Below are 20,778 nucleotides of genomic sequence, written 5' to 3'. Positions count from 1 at the left end.
TCCCTTCCGCTTTCCTGTCCTCTGCCCCAAACCCTGTGACAGCCTTATCTACTGCCGCACACCCCTCCTGACCAGGACATCCTGCTGTGAGACACGAGGGAAGCACTCCCTCTGTGACACACTAATCAATACCACAAACACAACACCCCTGCAAAAGGGAAAGAGCCACCCCATTTCACACCCTCCTGACATGGGGCTATCTGCAACCAAGAAGCAGGCCACCATGACCTCAATACTCCAGGCCTGGGCAGCCTCCCTCTGACCTCGCCCACAGCCTGTTACCATCCTGGCACCTTGAGGCTGGAACCAAGGCCAGGTGGCTTTCCCCAAGGATGCCACTTCCACTTAGGGACGTAGCCTGTGTCCCAGCAGCCCTGTCCCTGTAACAGGATTCTGATCACTTATATCAGCACAGTGCAGTGTCATCCACAGCAGGCACAGCGCGCATTATTATATGACACCATTTCACAAATAAACAAAGGAAGAAAAAACATCAAGTGTTTATTCCAAGTCCATATACCTTGTGGGTGACAGAAAGCAAGGTAGAATTCAGTTTTCAGAACTGCTGGATTCTTTCATTAGAATATTACACTCCAAAAGTTAACAAACAAATAATGAAAAGAAAATATGGCCAACAGGATAAAATCCTCTTACCTGATTCCAAAGAACTACTGTCTTCATTTGAGGGGCGAACACCAGCATTTGATGACAACACAGCCACAAAACCTTCCTTAAATTCCTCAAAGTTAACCTGGGTGAATTGAAGGTGAGAGAGGACAATGTCACTTTCAACAGATCACACATTTCATAAGCGAATCTTTTGGATTTTCTCTCAGATAGAAACATATTATTATTGCCTTTTAGAATGAGAACACTCATGTTTTCAAATATTTACTTAAGATTTTTAAAAATAGAAGAGCATGATGAGGAAAGTAAAAGTGGACCATAATCCTACCACCAAATAAATACTATCAACAATTTTGTAAATCAAACAACATAATTAGGAAAGAGGGATCCAATGACCACGAAACGTTACACATAAGGTGAACGCCCATGGTGTCCCCGACACCACCAGCACTGCAGAAGGCCTCTCCACCATGACCCTTCCCCTACATCTCCTGAACCTTACCCTGACTTTTATGGTGACAGCTTCATTACTGTTCTAGACCTCATTTGCGTGCATGCCTAAAGCTTGGTTTCAGTTAGCTTCTCTGTGTCCTCAGAGGCTTTGCTATGGTACCCACCTGAGGAGGGGAGTGCTGGGCCATAGAATGTGCCAATAGGGCATATCCCCTTGGTGAACTGAACCTTTTATTATAATAAAATGCTCACAGTCTTTAATTCAGTAAAGCTTTTCACCATAAAGTCCATTTTCTCTTTTATCGAGAAACTACCCCAGCTTTCTTTAGGTCAGTATTTACATGATATCTTTTTATTGAACTTTTAATTCCAATTTTTTATATCCTTATGTTTTAGATATGTCTCTTATGAATGGCAACAGTTGGATTTTGTCCAATCTGACAAACTTTATCCTTCAACTTAAATATGTAATCTAATTACATTTAACGTGATTACTGATTTACTAGATTTAAATTGACTACTTTGCTTTCTGTTTTCAATTTGACTTGCTTGCTTTTTCTCTCCCTTCCCCCACCCCACCTTTGGATTCACTATTTTAGGATTTCACTTTTCTCTTATTAATTTAGATGTTATGGCCAGGCATGGTGGCTCATGCCTGTAACCCCAGCACTTTGGGAGGCTAAGGCAGGTGGATCACGTGAGGTCACGAGTGCTAAGGCAGGTGGATCACGTGAGGTCACGAGTTCAAGACCAGCCTGGCCAATATGGTGAGACCCCATCTCTACTAAAAATACAAAAATTAGCCGGGCATGCTGGCGTGTGCCTGTAATCCTAGCTACTTGGGAGGCTGAGGCAGAAGAATCACTTGAACCCAGAAGGCGGAGGTTGCAGTGAGCCAAGATAGCGCCATTGCACTCCAACCTGGAAAACAGAGTGAGACTATCTCAAAAAAAAAAAAAAAAAGAAAAAGTTATATAGTCTATTTCCATTTATCTACTGATTACCCTAAAATTACAACATCCATTCTTAGTTTACCAAAGTTGACTATTAATCAATACTTTTACCCTCTTCTATGACAATAGAAAGCCAGTGAAATATATTAGCTCCAGTTACCACACTCCTGACTTCAATGTCTTTGTTATCACATATTTTATTTCTATATGTTTTAAACCCTCACAAAATACTATTTTTGGTTTTATATAATGTTCATTTAGAATTATCCACATACTTATTCTCTTTTTCTTCTTGCATTTCTGACTTTCCACCTGGAATAATTTTCCAACTATTTAAAATACATCCTTTAGAACTTTGTTTTTCTTGAATATGCCAGTGCCAATTTTTTTATCTAACATGTTTTTATTTTACATTATTTTTGTAACAAAGAAATCATTTATAACATAAATTATCCTTTTAGAATAGTGGAAATGACTCTGCTGTTCATTCAAACAGAATGGATAAACAAATTGATACAGGCATAGTCATACAATGAAATACATGACAATGAAAAAGAACCAACCACTAATAGACACAGTAACATGAATGTATCTCAGAGACATACTATTGAGTAAAGAAGCCAGAGAACGGCCGGGTGTGGTGGCTCATGCCTGTAATCCCACTGTAATCCCAGCACTTTGGGAGGCAGAGGCAGGGTGATTGCTTGAGCTCAGGAGTTGGAGACCAGCCTGGGCAACATAGTGAAACCTCATCTCTACAAAAAAACACAATAATTAGCCAGGCATGGTGGCACATGCCTGTAGACCCAGCTACCTGGGGGGCTGAGGGAGGAGGATTGCTTGAGCCCCGGAGGTCAAGGCTACAGTGAGCCAAGATCATGCCTGGGTGACAAAGTGAGACCCTGTCTCAAAAAAAAAAAGAAAAAAAAAAAGAAAAAAAAGTCAGAGAGTACGTACTGAGTATGTGCTGTATTAAAATACAGAATTTATATAAAATTCAGAAACAGGCAAAAAAAAAAAAAATCTATGGTGTTGGTGTCCAGACAGTGGTTAACCTTTGGTAGCAGAAGAACCAAAAAGACATGATGAGGGATAAGGGTGTGATGGTTACAAAGGTGCACTCAGTTTGGAATATTCACTGACCTTGTACACTTGGAAACATGCTCTTTTCTGTAGGTACACTTCAGTGAAAGTCACACAGGAAATCAACAGAAGGGCTATTAGGTTGGTCAAAATATCACCACTAAGTGTTGGAGAAGAAAGTTTGGGGCCATAGGTCCAAGTAGGCTTCCAAAATCTGGCCAAGAATTTGCATGAGCACATCTCTGTTGCTGCCATTGAATGCAAAATGTGGCTGTTTCTTTGCAGACACCTCTGCCTGGGACACACATGTATTACTATCTGAATTAAATTATACATGCATTTGCTTATTTTCTGCCCCCCAGTTAAAATGTGAGCTCACTTTAGTAGCACATAGTAGGGACTCAACAAATATTTATTGGGTGTCTTTGCCTCTATATCCTTTCACTGCTAAGCAGAACTCTTCTTCTCACAGAGGCATTCTTTCACCTTTATTCTTAAAGGTTATTTTTACTCGGTATGAAATTCAGGTTCGCAGTTATTTTCTTCTAGCATATTGGAGATATCTTTCCACTGTCTTCTGACTTCTACTGTTACGTTAGAGAAAGCAATGGTCAACCTAACTATGGCTCACTTTTAGGATATGTCTTTTCTCTAGCTTCCCTTTTAAAATTATTAAACTTTTCACCTTGAGATCATTATAGATCCATATGCAGTTGTAAGAAAAATGCAAAGAGATCCTGTGTACCCACTTCTGGCTGTTTTTAAGATATTCTGTCTGGCTTTGTTTTCCTTCAGTTTCACATAGTACACCAGATATAGATGTCTCTTTATCCTGCTTGGAATTCCACGGGCTTTTAGAATCCCAAGAAGTATGTTTCATCTGTCCTGAAAATGTTTTAGCTATTACATCTTCACATAATGCCCCTCCAGCATTCACTTGTTTCCTCCCAGGACTCCAGTTAAAGGGATGCTGGACTTTCTCACGCCATCTCTACCACCTCTTTTTATATCTTCATGCTGCATTCTGGATGACTCCAGTTAATGAATGGTTTCTTCAGCTGTGTCTAATCTGCTCTTAAATGCTTCTATTTAAATTTTGGTGATCATACTTTTCAATTCTAGACATTTTATTTGGTTCATTGTTCAGATTTGTTACTTCACTTTTTAGAGTTCTTATAGATATTTTTTAAGCTTTAAAAAAAATCTCTAATATAGTAACCATAGTTGTTTTATATTTTGTGTCCAACAATTCTAATATCTCACATCTTTGTGGGTCTGCTTCCATTGTCAGTTCTGCTGGTTCTTGCTCATCCTGTCTTGTTTCTTTGCCCAGTTATCCTTTATCATATGCTGGTCATTGTATTTGGCTATTATTTAGGAATAATTTCAGATTTGGGATGATGGCACTTTTATTGTTTGCTTTGGCTAGGTGCCTATCCATGCAGTGCCAGTAATCTAAGTGCAGGATTTAAGATTATCTAGTGTACTGAGGGATATAAGATCAGACCACAAAGCAGTATAATGACTGACTGCAATTCATCTTTACCATACAGGTCTTACCCTTCAGGATTCTTCCTTAAATTTGGGATTGGTTTGCCAACCCTGGGTTTCTACCTTAAATGAGTCCAGGTTTTGACATATGTTTCTGGGGCCCTTTGAGGTCCTCAAAGCCACAGATCAATTTCTCAGTTGCTTACTTAAAATCACAAAATATTCTCAAGGAAAATGGGCTTTTGTGTGCTAACCTTACCTCTCTGGGTACTTAATTTACTACACCTTTTTTTTGTTTGTTTCTGAGACAAGATCTCACTCTATCACCAAGCTGGAGGGCAATGGCACGATCATAGCTCACTGCAGCCTCAGTCTCCCAAGCTCAAGTGATCTTCCACCTTGGCCGCCTGAGTAGCTGGGTCTACATGTGTGTACCACCCCGCCCCCCAGCTAATTGTTTTTTATTTTTAGTAGAGACAAAAATAAAACATGGCCAGACTGGTCTTGAACTCCTGAGCTCAAGTGATTCTCCTGCCTTGGCCTGCCAAAGTACTGGAATTATAGACCTGAGCCACCATGCCCAGCCTATTACAGACTTTTTGACTGGCAATTTCTCACTGATTTATTTGCTCTTTACTGTTTTCAAAATATTTGTTTTTATTATTTTGTTCAGTTTTTCTAGTAGTCCTCCTTGAAAGCTTGGCCTGAGTTAGCTCACTTGCCACTATTAGAACATCTGAACTACTTCTTCCTTTTTTTAGGGCTGCAAAAGATTTCAACAAATGGAGCTACCAGGATTATGTAAACGATCCCATACTGAAAAAGCTGTTTCCAAATTTTTCCTGTCTGAATGAATGCTAGAATGCATCCCTTGAATGCATGTCATTTCACAGGAAGATAGAAACTGTGGGTCTTTCCTCCTTGCATCCTTAGCATCTGGTGTTGCCTAGCACATAGGAAGTCCCCCAAAAATAGCTCTCAAATACTACACAAATAATGAAATTGCAATTTTGCTCATTCTAATCACAGATTCTTTTGTGTTGTTGATAATAATTACCAGCTGACTTTCTTCTATCCATCAAAGAGCAGTGGGATCAGATGGCCCAGTCTGGTGTCACTTCAGTCTGACACCATCTTGACCACACTTGTTTGTTTTCTTATGTCCTTCTTTACAGTTCACAAAAGGCGAGCAGCAATCCCATATATTCAAGTATTTTACCAACAAGATACACCATCCCATCTCCGCATGATCTCAGACTCATTCACCACAAAGTAAAGGGGCTGGAATGTGTGATCTAGAGGTACTTTCATCTTCAAATTACAATTGTCCCTCAGTATCCCTGGGGGATTGGTTCCAGGACCCTTGGCAGATACCAAACTCCACAGATGCTCAAGTCCCTTGTATAAAATGTAGTATTTGCATATAACCTACGCACATCCTCCTGTATATTTTAAATTAGCTCTAGATTACTTACAATAGCCAGTACAATGTAAATACTATGTAAATAGTTGTTAGGTTGCATTGTTTAGGAAATAGTGAGAAGAAAAAGGTTTGTACCTGTTCAATACAGATATGACCATTTTTTTTTTCTCTGAATATATATATATATATATATATATATATATATATATGAGACAACATTATATATATATGAGACAGGGTCTCATGCTGCTGCCCAGGCTGGAGTGCAGTGACACAATCACACCTCACTACAGCCTCAAACTCCTGGGCTCAAGCAATCCTCCCAGCTCAGACTCACAGTCACTGGAATTACAGGTGCGTGCCACCACACCCAGCTACCTTTAAGATTTTTCTGTAGAGACGAGGTCTCACTCTGTTGCCCAAGCTAGTCTTGAACTCCTAGACTGAAGCAATCCTCTCACATTGGCCTCCCAAAGTGCTGGGATTATATGTGTGAGCCATCGCACCTGGCCTGTTTCATTTTTATGAGATTTCTGTATCAGTAACATTTTTATAATATCATATATGTTAATTACTACAAGGACTGGATATGTAGTATTTGTTTGTTTGTTTGCTTTTTGAGATGGAGTCTTGCTGTGTCGCCCAGGCTGGAGTGCAATAGCGTGATCCTGGTTCACCGCAACCTCTACCTCCCGGGTTCAAGCGATTCTCCTGCCTCAGCCTCCTGAGTAGCTGGGATTACAGGTGTGCGCCACCATGCCCAGCTAATTTTGTATTTTCAGTAGACACGGGGTTTCACCACATCGGTCAGGCTGGTCTCCAACTCCCGAACTCGTGATCCACCCGCCTTGGCCTCCCAAAGTGCTGGGACGACAGGCGTGAGCCACTGCACTTGACCTGCATATGTAGTATTTGAATTGAAAAGCCAATCCATTCTCCTGGATAAAGAGTTTATCTTGGTTTTCTTTGAGACTCCCTGAAATCTCTACCATTGGGTTTCTTGTAGAAAAGTGGGGACACCTATATGGATATTTCTGGCTTCCCTTAAATCTCTGTATGATGTTCCACCCACCGGGGCTGTGGGAGCTCTGCCCTGTCTGTGGGACGAAACAGAGAAGCAAGCAGAGTCTGAAAAGAAAAATCATTCACCATGACCAGCCATCTCTGAGGAGACAGGATCAAGGGACGGGCAGGGAGAGGTGAGCGCTAGGCACCTGCAGCACTGGCAGGGTGCTCTCAGAATGTTACAGAGAGAAGAGAAAGATAACGTCAGAGCACAGTCAAGAGCACTAGTGCAAACAAAGTTACTTCTTAATTTATCTAACATCTGACTTGCTTTCTGGGAACAGAAAATTATGGCTGTAGGAGGGGATGGAGCTGGGACAGACAGACGGACGATGGCTGGACATGCATGGCTGTCCCAGGGGGAGCTGTGTCAGAAAGGGCCCGGCTCCTGTCACCGCTGTGGTACTCAACTTTCTTCTCATCCCCTCCTCACAAATATATGAGAAGCCTCAAGCCTCCTGAAGGAAATTCCATCTCAGACGAGCCGCTTTTCAGGACGCGTGTGACAGGGTTCAAGTCAGAAATCTCACATAACCCAAGCGAATTTTTCTCCTTGCTGATGCTCTAATACTAATCATGGTTATTCTATCATAATTGGATGTTTCTGTCTTGTATCATTCCTATAAATATAAAATGAAGAAAGCCTTGGGAATGACATGGCTTATTCAATCAGCAGAGCCTGCACTCTGAACGTGAACCCAAAAGTTACTCTTTTGGTTTTGAATTCTCCAAAGTTTGATTTCCAAATTCTTGATTTTTCAAAAATATCAATTCAGCAAGACACAGACTCAAATTAAAAATATATATATATATATAAAAACTGGACCATCTGTCTGTATTACTTAAATAACCAGAGCATTGATTTTTCACCAGTGTGCCTTTTGCTCATCTATGTCCCAAACACACTTCCAGGTGATATCAAGAGAGGCTAGATCATTGTCTATCAATAACACATTTGCCTTCTTAAGTGCATTTAAAAAGGCAGGAATAGAAAACGAAGTCAGAGAAAGGACATGAATTTGCCTGAGGAGAGTTCCCTATGAGGGAGGCACAGTGGCCTGCTGACAGGGCAGGTGAGGCTTCTTTGAGGAACTAACAAGAGGTCGGATTCACCCGGACTCTCTACTAGGCCAGCAGTGAGTGGTTCTTTTCTTCATTTGTTTTGGCCCAAGGGCCATTTCAGGAAAATTTACTGACTGTTTTTTTTTCCCCCATTCAATATAAAAATACTGGTCGGTGCGGTGGCTCACACTTGTATCATAGCACTTTGGAAGGCCAAGGCAGGTGGATCGCTAGAGCTCAGACGTTTGAGACCAGTCTGTGCAGCACGGCAAAACCCCATCTCTATAAAAAAATACAAAAATTAGCCAGGTGTGGTGGCGCAGGCCTGTGGTCCCAGCTACTTGGGGGACTGAGGCAGGAGGATCGCTGGAGCCTGGGAGGTGAAGGTTGCAGTGAGCCGAGATGGCTCCACTATACTCCAGCCTGGATGACAAAGTGAGACTGTCTCAAAAAAACAAACAAAAAGAAAATACTGAGTCTTGTAGAAAAAGTATTATTCCTTCAAAGTTAAGATGAGCAACAAGATAAGGCACTGCTGTTAGCACTAACATCCAGGCACGTTTAAGAAGTAGGAACGGGGAGGTGCTTTTTAGCGTTTTGATCATGAAAACAGGTTGCAGTCTAGGACCAAGATCCCCATTCTAGATGATCTTGACCTTCTGATAGAAAAGAACCCTCCAATTTCATATTTTCTATCTGGCCTAGATGAAATTATGGGATACTTTTGGACATGGGTATCCTTCATTCTTTCAACAGCAGCTTGCAATTGTTTTGTTCAACTCCTAGATGCACTTCAAACTGTGAAACTGTATAAGACAATCTGCCTTCAAGAGACTGTGACACTCTCTCTGATTACCAGTGTGAGCTGCTCGCAAGCCCAACCCATGTGGTCTTTGCGAGCCACACACCACTGGCCCATACCAAACCCCTTCACCATTCTGCCCCTGTGACAAACCACTAAAATATCTTTCTGGAAAAACAAAACCAAACCTCTGGAAGTTACCACATTAAAAACACATAATCTTAAGAAACCACTTACTACAATGTAGAATTTCCATAGAGGGAAAAACTAGGACACTGTTCCGTTTGCTAATAACTTTCCTTTGACACTTGTATCCTTATTCAGCTGATACTTATCAAATGCCCATAGGAGCCAACTACAGACCCCTGTGCTTTCCTTTATGACAATGAAGACCGACACTCACCCTGGCGAAATGGTCGTTTCCGAGAAGCGTCTGCAGTAGGACAGGCAGCTGCTGCTCCAGGTGAAGCTTCAGGCAGAGCTGGGTCAGCTCCTGGCGGTCCAGAAAGCCGGTCCCTGTGGTGTCACAGCTGCTATAGACTTCCCTGAGCTGCGAGACATAGTGGTTCTCTTCTTCATCCATCCCATAGCAAGCTGGCAGTGTGCAAGGGAAGAAGAAAACATCAGGACACTTTCCCGCCTCCCCTCTCATTCCCACACTGCCGGTGAGTCCAAGCTACGTGGTACAGGCAGGGGCAGGAGCTGGCATGTGGGGAAGGCACCAGGGACCCTTGCAGGGCCAAGCACGGTGGGAGGACTGAGCTCCACCCTTGCAGGAGAGGCCAGAGCAGGTTAACAGGGAGTGAGGATAAATAGTCCTTCAGTCATCAGTCACAAGAACTAGAATTCCTTTATTGTATGAAAAATATCCATTAGGCCAGGTATGGTGACTCACGCTTGTAATCCCAACACTTTGGGAGACAAAGGCGGGAGGACTGCTTGAACCCAGGAGTTCAAAGGTGCAGTGGACTGTGATAGTGCCACTGTTCTCCAGCCTGGGCAGCAGAGCGAAACCCCATCTCAAAAAGGAAACTATTATAGAATAATTAGAAAATAGAGATATGTAGTATAAAGAAAACTAAAACCATCAAAAATTCCACTACCATACAAAAACACTACTATTAATATTTTGACCAGTATACAATCTAATTTTTTTGTGGGGGGGAAACAGGGTCTTGCTCTATTGCCCAGGCTGGAGTGCAGTGGCACAATCTCAGCTCACTGCAACCTCTGCCTCCTGGGTTGAAGTGATTCTCCTGCCACAGCCTCACAAGTAGCTGTGACTACAAGTGCATGCCACCACTCCTGGCTAATTTTTGTATTTTTACCAAAGACGAGGTTTCACGATGTTGGACAGGCTGGTCTTGAACTCTTGACCTCAAGTGATCGCCTGCCTTGGCCTCCCAAAGTGCTGGGATTACAGGTGTGAGCCACCACATGCAGCCCAGATTAATTTTTCTGTATACATGTACAAATGTAGTTTTTTTCCTTACAAGGTTTTCTTTCTTGTAGTAAAAAGGCAGTAAAAATTTTACTAAATTGTACTAAATAGAAGTGCTTACAATAAGGAAAAAAAAGGAAACTCCAATAAAAATATACAGAGGATGTTAATAAATCACAAAAGAAATATATATAGTTAATAACCATCTAAAAATGCACAAATTAAAACCAAGATATGCTATTTGTAACTGACAAATTATCAAGACTAAAAATCCTGGATGCCTATTGTAGTAAGCAGGGATCTCACCCACTGCTGGAGGAAGGAATTGGCAAACATTTCTGGGGGGTACTTTGTCTGTGTATGAAGAATACTTAAAATATTAACTGTCCTAGTGTCTCACTTACATGAAATTCCTTATATTTAAGAAAATAGAGCTACAGACAAAAATGTGAGTTCATCAGAATATTATTTATATAAGAACAGGAAAGAAAATAACCTAAAATATCCAACAGAAGAATAGTTTGTCAAATTATTGTATATTTATATGACAGAATATTAAACAATCTTGAAATTCACATTTATTTATTTTTGATTGTTTAGAGACAGGGTCTCACTCTGTCACCCAAGCCTGGAGTGCAGTGGCACAATCATAGCTCACTGTAACCTTGAACCCCTGGGCACACGAGATCCTTTTGCCTCAGCCTCTCAAGTAGCTGGGACTATGGATGAATACCACCATGCCCAGCTAATTTATTTAAAATTTTTTTTTACCAAGATGGGAGTCTCACTATGTTACCCAGGCTGGTCTCAAACTCCTGGACTCAAGTGATCCCTTGTTGTGGCCTCCCAAAGTGCTGGGATTATAAAGTGTAAGCCACTGCACCCAGCTGAAAATCACATTTCTGAAAAATATTTAATAGCATGGGCAGTGTAGAAGAATAAAAACTTTATAATAATAACTAATACACTTACTGGTCACTTTACATATAATAATCCATTTATGCCTTATAACAATTCTACCAAGAAGTTTCTGCAACTTTCTGGAGGAAAATATATTTTAAAAAAGGGGAAAAAAGAAACAAACACACCAAAATGGTAAGAAATGCTTTCATTGGCCTGGGTGCGGTAGCTCACGTCTGTAATCCCAGCACTTTGGGAGGCTGAGGCAGGTGGATCACGAGGTCAGGAGATCGAGACCATCCTGGCCAACATGGTGAAACCCCGTCTCTACTAAAAATACAAAAAAAAAATTAGCTGGGCGTGGTGGCAGGCACCTGTAGTCCCAGCTACTCAGGAGTCTGAGGCAGGAGAATGGCGTGAACCCAGGAGGCGGAGCTTGCAGTGAGCCAAAATCGCACCACTGCACTCCAGCCTGGGCAACAGAGCGAGACGCCATCTCAAAAAATAAATAAATAAAAATAAGAAATGCTTTAATGATATTACACATTTATATTTCCTATGTTGTATATTTTTATATCTCTCAAAAATTTTAGAACAAGTAGAACACTTTAGTAACTAGAAAATGTTACTAAAACATAAAAAACATTAAGGCCCTAAAGATATTCAGATAAACCACATAAAACCACCAATATTAGGCCATCATTCTGACCCACAAAAATGGCAATTTCATACGGTTCAGCCTATAAGGTAGGCAAAAGAACTAAGGAACAATTCTAAAAAACAGAAAATATAAGGAAACAACAAGATGAAAAGTCAATCAAGCTCATTCATAATCAAGTAATTCGTAAACATGAAACAATGAAGCAACATCCCTTTCCAGTAAGGCACAGCACAGTAAATGCCAGTTCTATATAGATGTCACTTTAATGTGGTGGGTGGCATTTACTTGCCATCATCCACATGGAGTAGGGAGGTTGGAGTCAGAAGAAGAATGTATGAGGAGTTGAAAATCTGTTCAGATCAACTCCCCAGTGGAAAATGTGCATGCTCCTCATCTTACTCAGGAAAATAATATAATCAATGATATAAAAATTAACGTTGGCCAGGTACGGTGGTGTGAGCCTGTAGTCTCAGCTTCTCAGGAGGCTGAGGCAGGAGGATAACTTGAGCCCAGGATTCAAGGCTGCAGTGAGCCGTGACCACACCACTGCACTCTAGCCTGGGTGACAGAGCAAGATCCTGTCTCTTAAAAAAAAAATTAAGTAGAATCTTCACGGTGACATTAAACTGATTGTAGAAAGTGGACACAGCTGACTTTTTAATTAAACACCTGTTGATAAGCTGTAAAAACAGCCAGTATCTACACTGAGAATGAACAAACTGGTTCATAGTCTCAGACGGCGTGCAGGTGAAAACCATAATCTGCTCAGTATCTGCAAGGGCCTGCCTTATTTGCTAATCAAATTACTCAACCCTTCTCAGACAGGAGTACACAGAAGTTCAGACAGGGCGAAGAGTGAACTGTGAACATCTGCCTCCTCTTTCAGACTGTTTTGAGATGGTAACAAAGAAAATGGACAGAAAACCATAAACGATAAATTGGAAAACAAACAGCCTGGGCAACATGGTGAGACCCCGTCTCTACAAAAAATAGAACTAGCCGGGCATAGTGGTGCATGCCTGTAGTCCTAGCTACTTGGGAGACTTAGGTGGGAGGATCACCTAGAGGCCAGGAAGTTGAGGCTGCAGTGAGTTGTGATAGTGCCACTGCACTCCAGCCTCAGCAACAGAGCCAGACCTTGTCTCAAAAAAAAAAAAGGAAAAAGAAAGAAATGAAAAAGAAAGACAAGTGGTAAAATCCAGAATGTGAAAGGCAGGGAACGGGGAGAGAGGGCAGAGTGGCTGGTGGAAGGACCCCAGGCGAAGGTGAGCAGGATGCCTCCAGGGTTCACCCAGCCCGCCAGGGCCCAATTTCCAGCCCTTTCCTGTGTCTCCAAGAATCATGAAAAAATCTGTTTTGAAAATTCCTCCACGTTTTTTAAATTTTATGTTTAGTTGTAACCAATTCAACCATTTAAAGTATATAAAATAAAGAAAACAAAATAAGCCTGTCCCTCTACCCTCCCTGCTTCCCAGAAGAATCACTGCTTGGAACGCAGGCTTTGAGATCATTTCTAAGCCTCTAGAACAGATGGGCGGTGAGGCACACGCACGTACATAACACACAGACACACATGTATATACATACTTATGTATAATAAGTATAACACTGAATACATTATTTTCCAACTTGTTGTGAAACTTGCACTGAGAGATCGTTCCCTGTCTCCCCCATTTAAAAAATACAATGCGCTCTTGTGAGCAGGGCTGTAACATGATGTATCTAAGTATTCTCAGAGAGAGACGGGTAAATCCAGGGTTTCCTCTTACATCACCTCCTGCTTGTATGGGCATATGTAATCTGAGGGGCAGGGGAGAAGACAAAACCTCCTGCATCAAACACTCCTGCTCCTTCCTCTTCGTGAGCTCTGAAAGGCATGAACCAACCACTGACCCTCCTGACCGTGCCCCACAAGCCATGCCTTTGGGAAGGTCCATGAGTGCGTACCAAACAGCGAGCCTTGGAGGAAACATGCGGCTGGGCTGTTTTCCCAGCGTCAGAGGGTAAAAAAGGGATCTCTTCATCTCCTGGCTGTGGGCAAGTCCTGCACCTAAGCCAGCCGGGGGTGCCTGGCCTTGGCTCTCAGCTCTCCCTATACCACAGCTATTTGTACTACACAGGAGAAGGCACAAAATGGGGACTCAAAGTTCTTTCTCATGGGCATCTTTCCCTTTCTAAACAAGATGGGGAAAGTCTCAAATTGGGGCCTGCAGAGCCCTGGCTGCCCCTAGAAGGACAGCTCTATGTGCGGCCAGGCCTGGCCCATGGCACTGCAAACCCTCTGTGGAACTAAGAGAGGCACAAAAAAGAAAAGACCCTGCCACGGCTGGGACTGCAGGGGCAGCAAGGCTGGAGAATGAGCTCCTTCCCCGCCACCTACAGCAGCTGGGGCCGCCGGTCCCTTCCATGTGTGGGGCTCTCAGGAGGCCCCAGCCACACCGCTTCCCTTCCTCCCAGAGCCCCAGATTCACATTTCTGAGGCTGGGTTGGGATTTCCAGAAGAGGGAAGGAGCTTCAATTCCCTTATGACTACGAGTCAGGCATCCACAGGAGGGCTGGCCAGCAGGGCCGGCGTGTGGGAAAGAGCGGTCCCCTCTGGCCCTGTCTTCGCGAGCTCATGGCACAGGCAGTAGGGCAAGCCCACCCATCTGACCAGCCAGCCCCCAAGGGGACCTGCAGCTCTGCCCCACCATCCCCATGTCAGCAGGGAAGTACAGGCAGCCCCTGCCCCTTCTCAAGGCTGCACCGAGCCTTCTCAAGCTCATGAGTTACTGAACATTCAGAGCTGCCCCTCTCCTCTCCTCTCCCTCACTCCTATGTCTCAGACTCTGCCCAGAGAGCAGATGCTTCACCTACTGGTGAGTCAGGTGTGGGCAAGCAGGCGAGTCAGACACAGCAGGTCTACAAGCCAGTCGAAGACCTTTCTGTGACAATTCACCAGCACATGGCCTAATCCCCATCCTAGACAACATCCAGCCACATTTTCAAAATAAAGGAAACGAGGAGGTACTGTCTCTATTTGCATACACCCAATAGAACTTGTCCTCCCCTCACCCCAGGAAGAGGGCCGAAGCGTCTTTCTGTAGTCTCTCAAATACCCCATGACCAACTTTAGCAAATGAGGTAGTTGGAAACCCTGGCCAGGGAAGCTTAGAAAAACCCCAAGGCTCCACAGAAGACTGCATTCACCTGGAAAGCGGCCTGGCTCAGCCACATAGGAACCCCGCTGCAAAGAGGCTGGCCACTTCAAGAGGCTGCCCTGGGATCCAAGAGCCCCAGAACACAGCCCAGGCAACAAGACAGCAGACAAGCCATGAACCCTGCGGAACTGTGGAGGGTCTCAGAAGCAGTGGAGCAGCCTGAAGGTGGGGCTCAGAATTCCAGCGTTCACACACACTCCACTTCCTGGAGTCTGGAGCCGGTGATGCAAGGAGGGTGTGGGAGAGGAGAATAATGAAGGGGCTGAGCCCAACACACACACACGCACTCAGAGAAACTGCACTACCCACAGAAGGAGAGAGGAAAGCCACTTCAGCCAGGAAACAAGACTGCTGGGCAAAAAGAACGATCCGATACCAAGGGAGGTTTCCTGGACACTGACATGTTACAGTGGCAAAACAGACGTCGACAGCAGGATCAGAAGACAAGGAAAGCTCCTATCAAGTGTATCTAAACAATAAAGATAAAAAATGAGAGAGAAAAAAAGGGAAATTAAAAATCAATTCCATACATTAGTCAAATCAGTGTGGTACCAGCACAAGCAGACATAGACCCATGGAACAGAAAACAGACCCCAGAAATCAACCCCTATGCATACCATCAAATGATCTTCAACAAGGGTGTCAAGACCACAAAACAGTAAAAATACTGTCTCTCCAATAAATGCGGTAGGAAAAACTATAGATATCCACAAGCAAAAGAACTCAGTTTAACCCTTCCCTTCTACCACATACAAAAATTACCTTTTGTATAATTTACCAAAAATGGATCAAAGACCTAAATGTAAGACCAAAAACTATAAAACTTTTTAAGCCGGGCGCGGTGGCTCAAGCCTGTAATCCCAGCACTTTGGGAGGCCGAGACGAGTGGATCACGAGGTCAGGAGATCGAGACCATCCCGGCTAACACGATGAAACCCCGTCTCTACCAAAAAAATACAAAAAATTAGCCGGGCGAGGTGGCGGGCGCCTGTAGCTCCCAGCTACTCGGGAGGCTGGGGCAGGAGAATGGCATAAACCCGGGATGTGGAGCTTGCAGTGAGCTGAGATCCGGCCACTGCACTCTAGCCTGGGCGAAAGAGCGAGACTCCGTCTCAAAAAAAAAAAAAAACTTTTTATAGTTTTAACTAAAATAGTGTAATAGTTTTATAAACAGAGAGAAAGCTTCATGATGTTGGATTTGGCAGTGATTTCTTAGATATGTCAGTAAGAGCACAGGCAACAAAAGCAAAGATACACAAAGGGAACTATACCAAACTTGAAAACTTGAAGGCACTGCAGGGACAGGCTGGTGGGAGCAGGGGAAGCCAAAAGAAAAGTAGGTAAGCTCTAAGTCTGTCCTTCTTCCTGGCCCAGGATACACAGTCCTCCTGTGCCCAGCTTCTCACCAGACACCTGCACGTTAGCTCACTGCAACCTTGGCCTTGTCAGTACTGCACAAAGCCCTCTTCAGCATGCAGCATAAACACTATTCTATAAAATCCCCAGCAAAGCTTTGTCTCTTTGCAGTCAGCTCCTCTCTTCCTGCTGTGCCTGTTGCTCCCTTGCAATGTATTTTTCTACTTTCTTTCCGCCCTTCTTACAGGTAGGTAAAAATACCTTACCTACCTGTACGGTATTTTTCTATTTTCTCTCTGCCTTTCTTAGTAAATTCTTCTTACCCCTGTGCTGCCAGCCCCAGATAGTTGCCGCTCAACTGTGACAATAACCAAAACAATTCAAAACAGCATCTCAAAGAGATACAGTCATGTATCACTTAACAATGGTGATAAGTTCTGAAAATGTGTTGTTAGGTGATTTCGTTGTTGTGTAAACATCACAGAGTGTGGTAGGCCTGGCCTACCACAAACCTAGGCTACAAGCAGGTTCGTTTACTGAATACTGGAGGCAATTGTAACACAGAGGTAATCTAAACATATCTAAACACAGAAAAGGTACAGAACTACAGTATTATAATCTTATGAGACCACCACTGTATATACAGTCCACTGCTGACTGAAACATTGTTACGTGGTGTGTGACCATACAGTCATCCTTCAATATCCATAGGGGGTGGTTCCAGGACCCCTCATGGAAACCAAAATCATAGATGCTCAAGTCCCTCTCTAAAATTACGTAGTATTTGCCTATAACCTACGCATATCCTCCTGTATACTTTAAATCACCTCTAGATTACGTATAATACTTAAGACAAGGTAAATGCTGTGTAAGTAGTTGTTATACCATATTATTTAGGAAACAATGACAAGAAAACAAAAAGCCTCTACATGTTCAGTATAGAGGCAACCATCACAGGCCTTACTACATTTTTAATTCATGGTTAGTTAAATCCACAGATGTGGAACCCATAGATACAAAAGACTCACTGTACTTCTGTGTACAATAGAATATTATTACACCTCAAAAAGGAGGAAAATCTTGTCATTGGCAACAACATGGATGCGCCTAGAGGACATTAATGCTAAGTGAAATAAGGCTGGCACAGAGAGACAAACACCACAGACCTTACTCAGATGTGGACTCTAGAGCAGCTGGCTGCAGAGAAGCTAAGAGTGAACAGGAGTGACCAGGGGCTGGTGTCGGGGGATGTGCAGGTGTTGGGTAGGGGTGCAAAGTTTCGGGTAAGACATGAATAAGTTCTGGCGATCTACTGTACAACGTGGTGACTATAGTTAATAACAACATATTTTATACTCGAAAATTGCTACGAGAGATCTTAAATGTCACCACAAAAAGTATTAAGTATGAGAGAGGACAGATATGTTAATTAGCTAGATTTAACAATTTTATAATGTATACATGTATCAAAACATCATTTTGTACACCATAAATACATGCCATTTTTATTTGTCAGTTATACTTTTATAAACTGGGGTGAGGGAGAAGTTCTAGAGATCTGTTACAAACCTAAGTGAATCTAGTTAACATTACAGAACTGTACACTTAACAACGGTTAAGAGGGTAAACTTCATGTTGTGTTTTTTACCACCATTAAAGTAAAATATATTTTTTATTTTTATTTTTTTTAAATTTTTATTTATTTATTTATTTTTTTGAGACGGAGTCTCGCTCTGTCGCCCAGGCTGGAGTGCAGTGGCGCAATCTCGGCTCACTGCAAGCTCCGCCTCCCGGGTTCACGCCATTCTCCTACCTCAGCCTCCCGAGTAGCTGGGACTACAGGCGCCCGCCACTGAGCCCGGCTAATTTTTTTTCTATTTTTTAGTAGAGACGGGGTTTCACCATGGTCTCGATCTCCTGACCTTGTGATCCGCCCGCTTCGGCCTCCCAAAGTGCTGGGATTACAGGCGTGAGCCACCGCGCCCGGCCAGTAAAATATATTTTTTAAAAAGAAAGAAAGAAAAATGTTCAAAATATGGTGGCCTGCTTTCTGAAACTGCTCAACTCTGTTCTCCTGTAGCACTTCTATCTGGATTTTCTCCTTGCCTCCCTCTCCCGCAAAATAATCAATCCCGAAGCTCTACACATCCTCGAAAAGCCCAGAAAAGGGAGCCAAGGGAAAGCAAAGGGGAAGTGATTAGAATAATACAACACTTTTCCAAGCACACAGATGGAAAAGTCGTTCCGCTTGAGACAACAAATGAAAAGCACCCGCGCCAAGCACACCCTCGGGAACCTCAGAGCAAACTAACGAGTGAGCCCGACAGATGTCCAGAGAGAAGGAGCAGCCCCACATCACAGCAGCAGGGATCAGAACAGCACCATGCCTGCTGCAGCAAGGCTGAAAGTTCAAAGCCAACCCAGGGCCTTCCACGTGCTCAGGGTAGTAGATTACTTTCCATCTACCCAAGAGGCTATAAAATCCACGCTGAGCACACACTTCAGCAAAACAAGGGGTGAACCAAGAAAGCTGAAGACAAAGGCTCACGATCTGGGCTCCATCCAAGATGGGAGGCTTTGGTGTAGGAGCTCAGCCAGGCCAGGGATGGGAGGTGACCGACCCCAAACAGACTGCTGTGTACTGCCCACTGAGCATTTGGGAAAAATAGGGATAGGCTTTTGAGAGGGCCGATGGAGCATTTGGAAAAAATAAGAACAAGTTCATTAAAAAGTGAGCCAGGGCCAGGTGCAGTGGCTCATGCCTATAAACACAGCACTTTGGGAGGCCCAGGCAGGCGGATCACTTGAGGTCAGGAGTTCGAGACCACCCTGGCCAATATGGTGAAATCCTGTCTCTATAAAAATACAAAAAAATACAAAAATTAGCTAGGCATGGTGGCGGGCGCCTGAAATCCCAGCTACTCAGGAGGCTGAGGCAAGAGAATCGCTTGAGCCTAGGGGGCGGAGGTTGCAGTAAGCTGAGATCATGCCACTGCATGGTCCAGGCTGGGCAACAGAGTGAGACTGTCTCCAAAAAAAAAAAAAACAAAACAAAATGATAAGCCAGTAAAATCCCAGACAACATCAGCCTCTATAAAGCCAAATCCAGCAAAAGAGTAGAAGTATAATCACGGCTAACCTGTTGGTTCTGCAGTGGACAATGTTATGCAGTGACAACAGCAAAAATGCACAGTGGCCACTGGGGAGCCTAAAGAGTATAAGAAATAACAGCAGAATGAGCTTCAATTACCGTGTCCATACTCTGTATGCCATAAAACAGTATAGTTAGGGTATGGACATGAGTATCAGGAGAAATGTCTAAGACTGAAACGTGGTTGCCTCTAAGGAGACACATGGAGAGATGAAGGCAACAAAGCAGGGTAGCTGATGTCAACATATACTTTTTTACACTTTCTGCCTTTCTTTGTTTTTGAAACAGAGTCTCCCCGGAGTCGGCTGCGGTGCGGTGGTGTTGATCACAGCTCACTGCAGCCTCAACCTCCTGGGCTCAAGCGATCCTCTCACCTCAGCCTCCAAGTAGCTGGGACTACAGGTGCGTACCACCCTGCCCGGCTACTTTTAAATTTTTCTGTACAGATGGGGCCTCCCTATGTTACCCGGGCTGGTCTCAAACTCCTGGGCTCAAGTGATTCTTCCACCTTGGCCTCCCAGAGGGCTGGGATTACAGGTGTGAGTCACCACACCTGGCCTGAATGTTTTCATTTTTCAGCCATGCATGTAGAACATGGTGAAACCCCGTCTCTACTAAAAAATAAAAAATTTGCCCGGTGTGGTGGCGTGCGCCTGTAATCCCATTTTCTCGGGAGCCTGAGGCAGGAGAATCATTGGAACCCAGGAAGCAAAGGTTGCAGTGAGCCAAGATCACACCATCCAGTCTGGGTGACAGAGCAAGAGTCCGTGTCAAAAAAAAAAAAACTTGTTAGAATAGTACAAAAAATTCTCTAATACTCCCTCACCCGGCTGGCTTCAACACCTGTTTCCACTTTCCCCCTTTATCATGACCATTTTGTCATTTTCTCTCCCTCACTTCCTCCCTCCCTCCACATCATCTATCTACCCCCGCTCCTCTCCTTCTCCATTTGAAATTGGGTATCAGACTTTGTGTCCCTGTATCGCTAAATAGTTCAAAATGTATTCACTAAGCTCAAGGAGACAGTCACGGTACAACAAACTAGGGAAATATGACATTTATACAATCCACCATTCAGATTCAAATTCTGTCCATGGTGCCAACAATGTC

At 43.4% G+C, this 20,778-nt stretch overlaps 1 protein-coding gene across 1 annotated transcript in view; it reads right to left on the bottom strand.

The window, feature by feature from the left end:
* Positions 1-20,778, bottom strand: part of LOC103247049 (ninein-like protein) — an 89,634-nt gene that overhangs the window by 58,774 nt on the left and 10,082 nt on the right. The window contains 2 exon segments of the mRNA XM_073009143.1: positions 655-751; positions 9,363-9,553. Of these exon segments, the coding sequence (XP_072865244.1) occupies positions 655-751; positions 9,363-9,553 (288 nt within the window).

Source organism: Chlorocebus sabaeus, chromosome 2, assembly GCF_047675955.1.
Source record: "Chlorocebus sabaeus isolate Y175 chromosome 2, mChlSab1.0.hap1, whole genome shotgun sequence".
Taxonomy (NCBI): Eukaryota; Metazoa; Chordata; class Mammalia; order Primates; family Cercopithecidae; genus Chlorocebus; species Chlorocebus sabaeus.
Note: the sequence above shows the minus strand (reverse complement) of the source record. Positions and strands in the feature narration are given on the sequence as shown.